The sequence below is a fragment of the Schistosoma haematobium genome, chromosome 6, assembly GCF_000699445.3.
Source record: "Schistosoma haematobium chromosome 6, whole genome shotgun sequence".
Taxonomy (NCBI): domain Eukaryota; kingdom Metazoa; phylum Platyhelminthes; class Trematoda; order Strigeidida; family Schistosomatidae; genus Schistosoma; species Schistosoma haematobium.
Window position 1 is genome coordinate 517,057 of NC_067201.1, and position 12,398 is coordinate 529,454.

Genomic DNA, 12,398 nt, shown 5'->3' on the forward strand with positions numbered 1-12,398 from the left:
CCTTTCTTGGGAACTTCTCTATGATTGACTGCAGCCGCTCGTAGAATTGATCTTTAATGTCGTCATTGCTATCATTGGTGGGTGCATAATATTGGATAACACTCATTTTGATTTCCTCCTTCTTTGTTTTGCATGATGCTATGATGATTCTGGATCTGTGAGATTCCCATCCTACAAGTGCATTTCGCGCTTCCTTAAAAAGCATCAGAGCAACTCTGAGTGTGTGGATCATCTTCCTCTTCGCGACCGGAGTATAGCAGCATCTCTCCTGTATCTAGCTTTTGCTGTCCAGCTTGAGTCCAATGGGTTTCGCTGATTCCCATTACTGCCAAGTTGTATCTCCTCATTTCTGTTGTTATTTGACTGGTCTTCTCGGTCTCCCACATTGTCCGGACGTCCCATGTACCTATAAAAATTGGTGCTCTGGTTGTTAGAATGGGCATCGGCCTCGTGACTTCCGAAGGAACTCGGCTTTCACCATGAGGCGTTATAGTTCTTCTAGATGGAGACGTTCTAATTCCCAGGGCAGAGTTGAAATGGTTTGAATTTTTTTTCTGGTAAGCGTTTTTTAGCGAGTTGGTTTTATACGGGATGGGGTCGTTAACCTTATGCCCAATCCTCCTCCTTTACCCGGGCTTAGGACCGGCAGTAACTCTAAAAGAGCTACAGGCGGAGTTTGTAAAAATAGGATAAACTTTTAATTCTATGGATAAACTAAGTATCATTCTTCATTCAAATCACATTTCTATAATCTCCAATCTACAGATGGTGGTGAACATTTGTAGCTCACGTGAATGATTTGCATGAAGTACTGTTCTTTCAACTGGATGGTTTAGCCGTCGAACTTTCATCGTTCTTCTAAATGACATCATCAATACAAACTTCAGGTAGAAGTGAAGTGTTCCGATTTCTCCACACATGGTTCACAGATTGTCCTGTAGACTGCAATGTTGATTTAAGGTTTCCTGGTCAACAACAACCAATCAATATTGAGGTCTACATGACAATCTATGAGCCATATGTCAATAAATTCGAACAGTTCACTTCTACGTGAAGTTTGTACTAATGATGTCATTCAGAAGAATGCTGAAAGCTCCATGATCAAACTATCCAATTCAAAGATCAATACTCCATCATTATCATTAATTTTTCATAAAAAAATATTTAAAACACTTTTTTATGTATAAACAAATAAAACATTGAATACCAACAACAACAACAACAACAAAAGGAAAAAGAAAAAAAGAAAAAGACTGTCAACAAAGAACAATTGAATTTTTTTTGCTTCTTTTCTTTTCATTACTCATTTTTCTCTCTTTTTCTCTCGTGTGTTTTTCTCTCTTTCAGATTGATTTACAAGATATAAAAAACATATATGAGAAATATTTTTATAAACCATTAGCTAAAGCATTACAATCAGAAACACATGGTGGTTTTAGAAAATTATTATTAATTCTATTAGGTTGTGAATCACCATAGCAACTAAAATGAATAGTAACTAGTTTATTAGTTTTTTTTTCTATTTTTTCTAAAAAAAAGTGGATTGTACACAATCAATTGATTAGTTAAATATAATGATGTAATAGTATAATACATATTGGTGTTTTTATACTTGGTTGTTGTTTATCCCTAATCTATTCTGGTGAATGGGGAATGTAACTGGGGAATAATAAAATGACGATGAAATTTTGTCCTCTGAGCTGATGTCGTTCCGAAGAACACTAAAAGCTCTACGATCAAACCATTCAGCTCAGAGAACAAAATTCCATCAAAATCATTCACCTGAGCTACAAATCTTATTCATCATCTCATAACAAAATTACAGATTATCTTAGTAAAATCTGAGAATTATACAGTAAATATAAACAAACATGGATAGTGGTTAACAATGGAATCCAGTTTGATCCATCTTTCGTCCTACTTGGAGGTCATCAGCTGGATGTACCTGCATCTCACTCTGGGTTCGAACCCAGCAACGTTTACTTCAAACGCCATCGCGTTATCCACATGCTAGCTACTGAGTCCTGATAGGTACATGCTCATGCAGTGGGGTGAAGTTTAAATTCGATTGCTACTGTTTTACTGGAATCTTCTCATTAATGTTTAGGACTGCGATTCATCTGTGTCTCATTGACATATGTGTATACTGTGCGTCTTGCCTCGATATTGCCTTAGGTCACAAGCAATTTAAGCAAAGATGGATAGTGGCTTGTTGGGATATTTAGGAAAATATACCCGAAAATTATTCTGTTAAGTCTAACGCTATCCTTGGACTTGAGATGGTGTCGTTTCCTCATTGGTCAATGTTTATTTCAAGTGTCATTTTCCTACTGGCCAATATTGTACAATGTTATTTTCTATTTTATGGTACGATGTGGTCTGCTTGATTAGTATATAAACACAGTATGTTTGAAATATAGTGATTCATATCTCAGAGGCTAAGACTTGCGTTCTGGGCTCAACTGGCTGGGCTAGACAGGGAAGCGGGACCAATCAGAACTCCAGGCCGTTCATTACGTGTTTACGTGTCACTGAATCGATTGATAAATACGCTGCTCCATCTAAACTGCAATCCACAAGTTACAACAGGCTAGTAGTGGAATCCAGTTTGGCTCGCGTTTGGTCCTATTTGGGACTCGTCAGCTGAATGTACCTGTACCTAAGAGTTGATGTTCACTCTGTGACTCGAACGCAGTACCCTTCGCTTTAAATATTCAAGTAAAACAATATCAAGTGGATTAATTTAGTAAATAATTCATTTGTAAAATGTCCATCAATAGTCTCAGACTTTATTGTGTCTTCGTTTCCACACCAATCACTCTCTGTTCTCTTCGATCGTCTCAACTTTCAACTGTCAGGCATTCTACTTTCGATTGGCGAAACATACTACTTATATCTGACGAAATCATTAGCGCACAATAAACTATCGTTTTAACAGTAACTGTTGTCAAATTAATGAAAAATGAATCGTTTAATATTGATTGATATTATCAATCAATTGATTTGAACTACTAGTATTAGATCGTTACTTTATGGTCAAAAGACGGATAGAAAGAATTCAGTTTTCAGCATAATTGTATATTAAATTATCTGTTTTACTATGAAAAAGAATATCATTAGATTTCTGACTAGTGTTTTTTAGCCAGTTACGTTTCTACAGGATAAGGTTGCTAATTCCATGCCCAACCCTCCTCATTTATCCAGACTTGAGACTAACAGTAGCCTCAAAGGGGATCCAGGCAGAGTTGGTTCATTAGATAATCATTTCATGAGAATAAAACGAATGACGAATGAGGTAAATAAAGGTGATTACTTCAGTTTGGCATTCAAAGACATTAACAAGCATATAAAGCATATATGCAGTTAAGGAAGTTAAGAATCAACTATATTTCAACAAAACTAAAGAGACAATATTATCAACAATAATTATACAAAAATAAATATGAAAACAAGATCACTTATGAGTGTTTGATTGGTTATTTATAATCAGTTTTTGTATAGACTTAATTGAAGTCCAAAATAGGGAGAGTGATTGATATACAGTGGCAACGCCATGTTAGTAATGCAGAGGTTCGGCATCGTGTGTTTGGGCACAGCGATGATAATTCAATTGGTGTTACCATCTTGAAACATCGACTTCGGTGGCTTCGACATGTCCTACGAATGTTGTCCCAGAGAATTCCACGTCGTGCATTATTTGCGGATGCCGGGACTGGTTGGAAAAAGCGGAGAGGTGGTCAGTGTATGAAATGGTGTTGTGGTATGAAAGAAAGCTGTACAGAACTGGCTTCTGTTGGTCCTTCACGACTCCTTATTTGGGGTCCGAAATATGGTGCAAAAAAGTGGCTAGAGACTTTATCAGATATGACTCAGAATAGAAGCCAGTGACGATCCTGCTGTAACTTTATTTTACTTTCTTCGTAAAAAAAGACGTAACTTCTTTAAGTGGAAGAATTCCCTGTGGCTGTACTTAGACTAATTGATCTGTCTCTCCAATTATTATTATTTCACTATCATACACTAATTTCTGTTCGTTACTGTTCCCCTTTTTATTATACTCACTTTACATTCTTTATGTCTTCACAGCCTTATTGTTATTGTATGGCACATATGTATCTAGTGCCCATTTCTACCAATATAAATGCGTTCAAATAAAAATAATAATAATCAGTGTTTGTAGATGTTTCTTATGAATGCAGGCTATAAGTATGTTATTATTGTTATCGCTCGTGCTTCTGGCTTTTTGCGGAATATACTCCCCCGTTCGTAATTCGACTCCTCTCTCTAGTTAGCGGGGCTGAGACGCAACAGAATGGCTGGTTTATTGGTCTTTGGTCACAAGTCTCTGTTCCGTTCGCAGACTAAGTGAACTCGTAATCGCTTCAAGCATAGCAGTTATGTTGAAATTTAAGTCAATGAATTAAGTGATTTGCAAAATAGTCAGTAATAATAACGTATATTACTATCATCAATTAGAGTACTATTTCTTTCATCATATTTAGAGCAACTGCTTACCGGTGAACTATTGTCAATAGCTATATTATTAACTGATATGAATTGACTTCACTTTTTTTAAGCTACTATATATTGAAAGTAACTTTAAAGTGTGTGATGTGTGCTACTTATATCGATATGAGTAGTATGTAATGATAGTCAGGATTAGAATGTCTGGCAGCAGAAGGTCGACAAGGAAAGAACGGGATCAAAAAGCGATTGGCATGAAAATTCAGAAATAATGAATTCTGAGACGATTGATGGATATTTTCAAAATGGAACAGTCAAGTTTGAGACAACTCATTGACATATTGAAAGTGAAGTATTTACTGTATCGTTCTCAGATTTCATTAAGAGATTCTGTAATTTTGCATTCAAACACATTCGATTGTCCTCACTTGTATGTTCCCGTTTACTACAACAATGCAGCATTATCTTGCGTGTTATCTTGATTATGAACTGCTGAAAAGTTTTGTAATAAGATGAAACTGTAGTCTGGCACTTCTGGGGAGTCCCACAATAGGACGAAACGGTCATCCCGTGATTCCAGGTTTTCAAGGATGTTCTAACATCAATCGATTCATGATCTCAATAAAATATTTGTCTGTTCTGTAGTTGACCATCGTCATGAGACATTTAATTCTTAGAGCAAAATTACAATAGCTTTTTTCTCCATTCATCTTCAAGATTATAAATTCATATATGTATGGAAATCATTGAGTCACAGCAAGAACCGAATTCCTACAATTGAAGAACGTATTTAGATGACGGACTTTAGGTTATTATACCTGGTTTTCGTGCGACCACACTTGGAATATGGGCTTCAAGCAGCGAGTCTTTGTTTGAAGTGTGGAGGAGATACGCTAGAAAGAGTCCATCGACGAGGGACTAAGATGGTAAAAGGTCTATCTGGCCTATCTTATGAAGATAGACTGAAACACCTTAAGTTATTTACGTTAACTTACCGTAGAATACGGAGTGATCTAATATTGGCTTATCGTATAATGAACGATGGCCTTGGTATTAACATGTCTTATCTTTTACTTCCGTCTAGGACTGCTCATTTGAGAGGACATTCGAAGAAAGTTCAAAAATCAAGATCAACTCGTTTACGTCTGGAGTTTCGTTTCTCGCATCAAGTAGTGAATTACTGGAATTTTCTACCGGAACACGTAATGTCAGCACCTTCTGTTGATATATTCAAAACGAGATCGGACCTACACAGTATTACAAACTGCAAGGATTAATGAAGGTTGGTAGACCTCCTATGCTTATTACTGAAGACTGTCGACTGATATGAAACTCAAAATAACCGATTTGGATGTAGACTGTTGGCAGGCGGCCTATGCTCCTCCACGACGTGGATAATAGGCATAAGTAGCAGTAATAGTAACAGAAATCACTGAATATATTGAAATAATACCCTCCTAATTCAAATAAATAAAACTTTTTTTTCCTTTTGTTCTTTATAGTTATATGCCAATTAGCTAAAACGTGTTGTTCTTGTTGTTGTTCATTTTCAATGAAAGAAATATGTTTAGTTTTTAAAATAAAAAAAACAAAGAGAAAAAATCAAAAAGAAAAATTGGATGTACTTTTAAACATGTCAATATGATAAAGAATTTATTGATCGATTTTAGTAACTAAGTGATAAAAAAGCAACATAAAAATGAATTATTCTTTATTATTCCTTATTACCTCTCTCTCTTCCCCTCCCCCTTTAGAAAATTATTATTGATATGATCATTTCTATCATTTTGATTTTTGGCGCCTTTAATATTGTATCCATGATTGATATGGTGTATAGAATTGATTATGAAATTATTGATTATAATGGTGAAAATCATGTTTCTCAGTGATTACACACACACACACACATACACACGTAAACGTACGCGAACGCACACGCACACACACACACAGTAACACCAGAAATGTTTATATATACAATATGCATAAATGATTATCCATTTGATTAATTAATAAAAACTTACTTGTCGTAATCTTGTGACAATAATGCTCAATTGTAGAGATCAGACATAGAGACTATGGGGGAAATTTTTTGTTGTTGTCGACTAAGTTTTTCTTTTGGATAGTGATTTACAACTAACTTTATATGAATAAGTCTGTGAATTTGTATGTGTAACAGCTATATGATCTACTGACTTGTAGGTATGTATATATACATACATATGACAAATATGGAATTTCATGAAAGATTAGAGATTTTGATGAAGTTATGTTCTCTTACCTGGATGGTTTGATTGTGGAGCTTTCAGCATTCTTCTGAATAACATCATTAGTACAAACTTCACGTAGAAGTGAACTGTTCGAATTTATTGACATATAGTTCATAGATTGTCATGTAGACCTCAATATTGATTGGTTGTTGTTAACCAGTAAACCTTAAATCAACATTGCAGTCTACAGGACAATCTGTGAATCATATGTGGAGAAATCCGAACACTTCACTTCTACCTGAAGTTTGTATTGATGATGTCATTTAGAAGAACGATGAAAGCTCGACGACTTAACCATCCAGTTGAAAGAACATTACTTCATGCAAATCATTCACGTGAGCTACAAATGTTCACCACCATCTGTAGATTGGAGATTATAGAAATGTGATTTGAATGAAGAAAGATACTTAGTTTATCCATAGAATTAAAAGTTTATCCTATTTTTACAAACTCCGCCTGTAGCTCTTTTACAGTTACTGCCGGTCCTAAGCCCGGGTTAAGGAGGAGGATTGGGCATAAGGTTAACGACCCCATCCCGTATAAAACTAACTCGCTAAAAAACGCTTACCAGAAAAAATAATTCAAACCATTTCAACTCTGCCCTGGGAATTAGAACGTCTCCATCTAGAAGAACTATAACGCCTCATGGTGAAAGCCGAGTTCCTTCGGGAGTCACGAGGCCGATGCCCATTCTAACAACCAGAGCACCAATTTTTATAGGTACATGGGACGTCCGGATAATGTGGGAGACCGAGAAGACCAGTCAAATAGCAACAGAAATGAGGAGATACAACTTGGCAGTAGTGGGAATCAGCGAAACCCATTTGAACTCAAGCTGGACAGCAAAAGCTAGATACAGGAGAGATGCTGCTATACTCCGGTCACGAAGAGGAAGATGATCCGCACACTCAGAGAGTTGCTCTAATGCTGTTTAAGGAAGCGCGAAATGCACTTGTAGGATGGGAATCTCGCGGATCCAGAATCATCATAGCACCATTCAAAACAAAGAAGGAGGAAATCAAATTGAATGTTATCCAATGTTATGCAATGACAACGATAAAGATCAGTTGTACGATAGGTTTCAATCAATCATAGAGAAGTTCCTAAGAAAGGACCTAACTATTCTGATGGGAGATCTAAATGCCAAAGTCGGAATAGACAACACCGGATATGAAGATATCATGGGACGACATGAACTGGGAGAAAGAAAAAAAATTGAGGAAAGATTTTCAAATCTATGTGCATTCAACAAATTGGTCATAGGCGGTACAATATTCCCACACAAACATTAACACAAAGATACATGGATCTCACCGGACCACACCACAGAGAACCAGATAGATCATAATGGCATCAATAAAAAGTTCCGAAGGACAATCGAAGATGTGAGAACCAGGAGAGGAGCTGACATAGCTTCAGATCACCACCTAGTTGTGGCCAATTTAAAACGGAAGCCAAAGAAGAACTGGACAATTGGACAATCAGCACTACAGAGGTTCAATACAGCCTTCCTTCGAGATACTGACAAACTCAATGAATTCAAGATAGCTTTCAACAACAAGTTGCAAGCCTTACAGGATTTACTGAAAGAAGAAGAAACTACTATGGAGGACAACTGGAAAGGTATCGAACAAGCATTAACTCCAAAGTGTCAAGAGGTTTTTGATTGGAAGAAACATCATCATAAGGAATGGAACCCTACTGAAACACTGGACAAGATCAAAGAAAGAAAGAACAAGACAGCAATTAACAACAGCCGAACACGAACAGAGAAAGTCCAAGCACAAGCTGAATACATAGAAGCAAACAAGCAAGTGAAGAAAAGCATTTAGAGCCGACAAGAAGAAATACGTGGAAGAACTAGCAACGACGGCAGAAAAAGCTGCAAGAGAAAGAAATATGAAACAACTTTACGATACAACGAAGAAAGTAGCAGGGTAATATAGTAAACCAGAGAAACCGGTCAAGGACAAAGAAGGTAGGCCAATCACCGAAATTCAACAACAGCGGAACAAATGGGTAGAGTACTTCGAGGAACTCCTGAGTAGGCCGGCTCCAATGGATCCACCGGACATCGAAGCAGCGCACACAGATCTTCCTATAGATGTCAATCCACCAACGACGGAAGAAATCAGAATGGATATCAGACAAGTCAAGAGCGGGAAAGCAACAGGACTCGACAAAATAACAGCTGAAGCATTGAAGTCAGACATCGAAGTAACTACAAACATGATTCACCTTTTATTCAAAAAGATTTGAGAGGAGGAACAAGCGCCCATGGACTGGAAAAAATGACACCTCATCAAGATTTCGAAGAAAGGAGATCTGAGGCATCACGCTGCTATCAGCAGCAGTGGAAGTCTTCAACAGAGTGTTGCTGAACCGGATGAAGGATGCAATAGACGCCCAACTTCGCTAACAACAGGCTGGATTCCGTAAGGATCGGTCGTGCACAGATTGAATTGCGACAATACGGATCATCGTCGAACAATCAATTGAGTGGAACTCGTCACTGTATATCAAATTCATTGACTATGAGAAGGCGTTTGACAGTGTAGATAGGAGAGCGTTATGAAAACTTATTTGACACTACGGAGTTCCTCAGAAGATTGTCAATATTGTCCGGAACTCATACGACGGACTACAGTGCAAGCTCGTGCATGGAGGACATCTGACAGGTGCATTCCAAGTAAGGACCGGAGTCAGTCAAAGTTGTCTACTCTCTCCCTTCCTCTTTCTTCTGGTGGTCGACTGGATTATGAAGACCTCAACATCTGAGGGAAAACGCGGCATACAATGGACAGCTCAGAATCAATTAGATGATCTGGACTTCGCAGATGACCTAGCCCTCCTATTGCATACACACGAACAAATGCAGATAAAGACAGCCAGTGTAGCACCAGTCTCTGAATCAGTGGGCCGCGACATACAAAAGGGGAAAACCAAGGTCCTCAAATACAACACGGAGAACACTAATCCGATCACAATTGGTGGCGAAACTATGGAAGATGTAGAATCCTCCACATACCTGAGAAGCATCATCGATGAACAAGGAGGTTCAGATCAAGACGTAAAGGCGGGGATTGGCAAAGCAAGGGCCGCATTCCTACAGTTGGAGAACATATGGAACTCAAAACAACTTTCGACCAATATCAAAGTGAGAATCTTCAATACGAATGTCAAAGCAGTTCTACTGTACGGAGCTGAAACTTGGAGAACTACTACAATAACCATCATCAAGAAGGTACAAGTATTTATACATAGCTGTCTACGCAAGATACTCAACATCCGTTGGTCGGATACCATCAGCAACAGTCTTCTGTGGGAGAGAACAAACCAACTTCCAGCTGAAGAGGAAATTAAGAAAAGACGATGGGAATGGATAGGACATACATTACGCAAATCATCAAACTGCATCACGGGGCAAGCCCCAACTTTGAATCGTGAAGGGAAGCGGAAAAATGGAAGGCCAAAGAACACATTAGGTCAGGAAATAGAAGGAGATATGGAAAGGATAAATAACACCTGGAAAGAGCTATGAAGGATTGTCCAGGACAAGGTTCGATGGAGGATGCTGGTGAGCGGCCTAAGCCCCTTCACGAGGAGTAACAGGCGTAAGTAAGTAAGTATCTTTACACTGTAACTACATCACAAAGAGTCCATCTGAGGCTTTTTATTAGATTGATATTACTGGTTTATTAATATTCTCTTTGGATATGAAAGTATTAAATTACTTTTTTAGCCTAGAGATTCTGTCGTTCAGAATATTAGACAATTTAGATCTATTTTTTGTTACCATCTGTTCATCAACTAAACTGGGAATGTTAATCATGTCTCTCTCGTTATTGACTAAGTAGTAACTGTTGACAATTTTTGTTGCTAATTGCTATATCATTTTAATAGTTGAGATCATGAGTCAGTTGAAGCTAGACCACCATGAAAAACGTGGGAGCATTCGCCGGCCATTTCGTTCTATTGTGAGACTCCTCAGTAAGGCGCACCCACAATCCCGCATCACGAGATTCAAAGCCAAAATCTATCAGTCTTGCACACAAACTCTTAGTTTGCAGACCAATGAATTGATTAACGCCGTTGGATGCCGGCAGGCTCAGTTTTCTAGTGGTTAATCGCTCGCGCACGAGACAGATAGGTCCATGGTTCGAATCTCGTGAGGCGGGATCGTGGATGCGCACTACTGAGGATTTCCACAATAGAACGAAATGGCCGTCCATTGCTTCTATGGTTATCTGGTTTCAAGTGAATCAGGATTTTAACTAACAAATAATCTCTTCATTCAGTATTACATGTTTTGCACAGTGAACATTCTTAGTAGAAAAATGAGTTTTTCCAATATATTCACGACATAATACTAGTGAACATATCAATATCGGAAATAATTGTATTCTTATTACTGATAGTGTTGCAGATCTGACAGTGATATACAAGTTGCTATGCGCTAACCTCGCTAACTGAATCACTGAGCGAGAAGACAAGAGTGAAATTGAAAGTCTATTAGAGTATCGAATAATATGCATAAATACTCATTTATATATACCCCTTGGAAAATCATTCCATTTCTTAGCCACTTATGTACATTTGACCCTGAAGGTTATTCTTGATTGTTTTCATATGAAGTTCCCATGTTGGTTAGACAAAGATGGATACTGGCTAGCATTGAAATTCAGGACGCGCGTTTCTTCTTGTTTGGGACTCATCAGTTGGATCTATCAAGGCAGTACGTACAGGATGTACATATACCAACAAGAGACTGATCAATTGCAGTCCTAAACAACAATGGGAAGATACAAGCAAACAACACCAAGTGTATTTTTACGGTTTTTTTTCGTAGCACTTAGCACATTGAAAATAGTTATATATCACATATCCTAAGAGTTCACTATTGATAACATACTTACTAACTTTCGCCTGCTGCCCCCAATAGAGCATAGGTCGCCAAGTAGTATTCTCCAACCCACTCTGTCCTGGGCCTTTCTTTCTTGTTTTATCCAATTGTTGTTCAATCTTCTCTTATCTGTCTCTATTTCTCAGCGTAATGAGTTCTTTAATGTTTCTCTTCTCATTTGACTTTGAAGATTCCAAGTGACATAATTAGGTGCTTTCCTCAATAGGGAACACATTGAGGAATCCACCTAACTACGGCACATGACAAGCCCTAACTTGAACTCCTCAAAGCCATAGAAGAAGAGAAAGACGAGAAACCTCTTGATCCAAATCACTTAGATTAACTTCATTAATGGAATTATATCAACCAATCAACCAACAAACAAGTTTTTATCAGAATGAGTTTTGTGGAGATTTTAGGAAATTTCACTGGTTGAATTCATGAGTCAGTTGAAGCTAGACCACCATTGAAAACCTGGAAGCACTGGACAGCCGTTTCGTCCTAGTATGGGACTCCTCAGCAGCGCGCATCCACGGCTGTCCAGCGCTTCCAGGTTTTCCATGTTGGTCTAGCTTCAATTGACACATGATCTCGACTATTGAAATTACTACAATCTCCACAAAACCCCTTCTGATACTAATCACCATATGCTCACTAGTGACTGGCTTCAAGAGATATATCCTGGAGTTCTAGTAAGAAGCAGTGACCAATGGAGTTCAGCCGGGTCTGTTGTGAGATATCAGCTCACTGAAGACAATGGT

The 12,398-nt window shown here is 38.0% G+C and overlaps 1 protein-coding gene across 1 annotated transcript in view; it reads left to right on the forward strand.

The window, feature by feature from the left end:
• The window catches only part of ANXA13_1 (Annexin A13), a 29,854-nt gene extending 26,470 nt beyond the window's left edge, over window positions 1-3,384 (forward strand). Inside the window, exon 10 of the mRNA XM_051216608.1 lies at window positions 1,348-3,384. Within this exon, the coding sequence (XP_051065201.1) occupies window positions 1,348-1,479 (132 nt within the window). The 3' untranslated portion in view covers window positions 1,480-3,384. The remainder of the gene's footprint in view (window positions 1-1,347) is intronic.
• The last annotated feature ends 9,014 nt before the right edge of the window (window positions 3,385-12,398 follow it).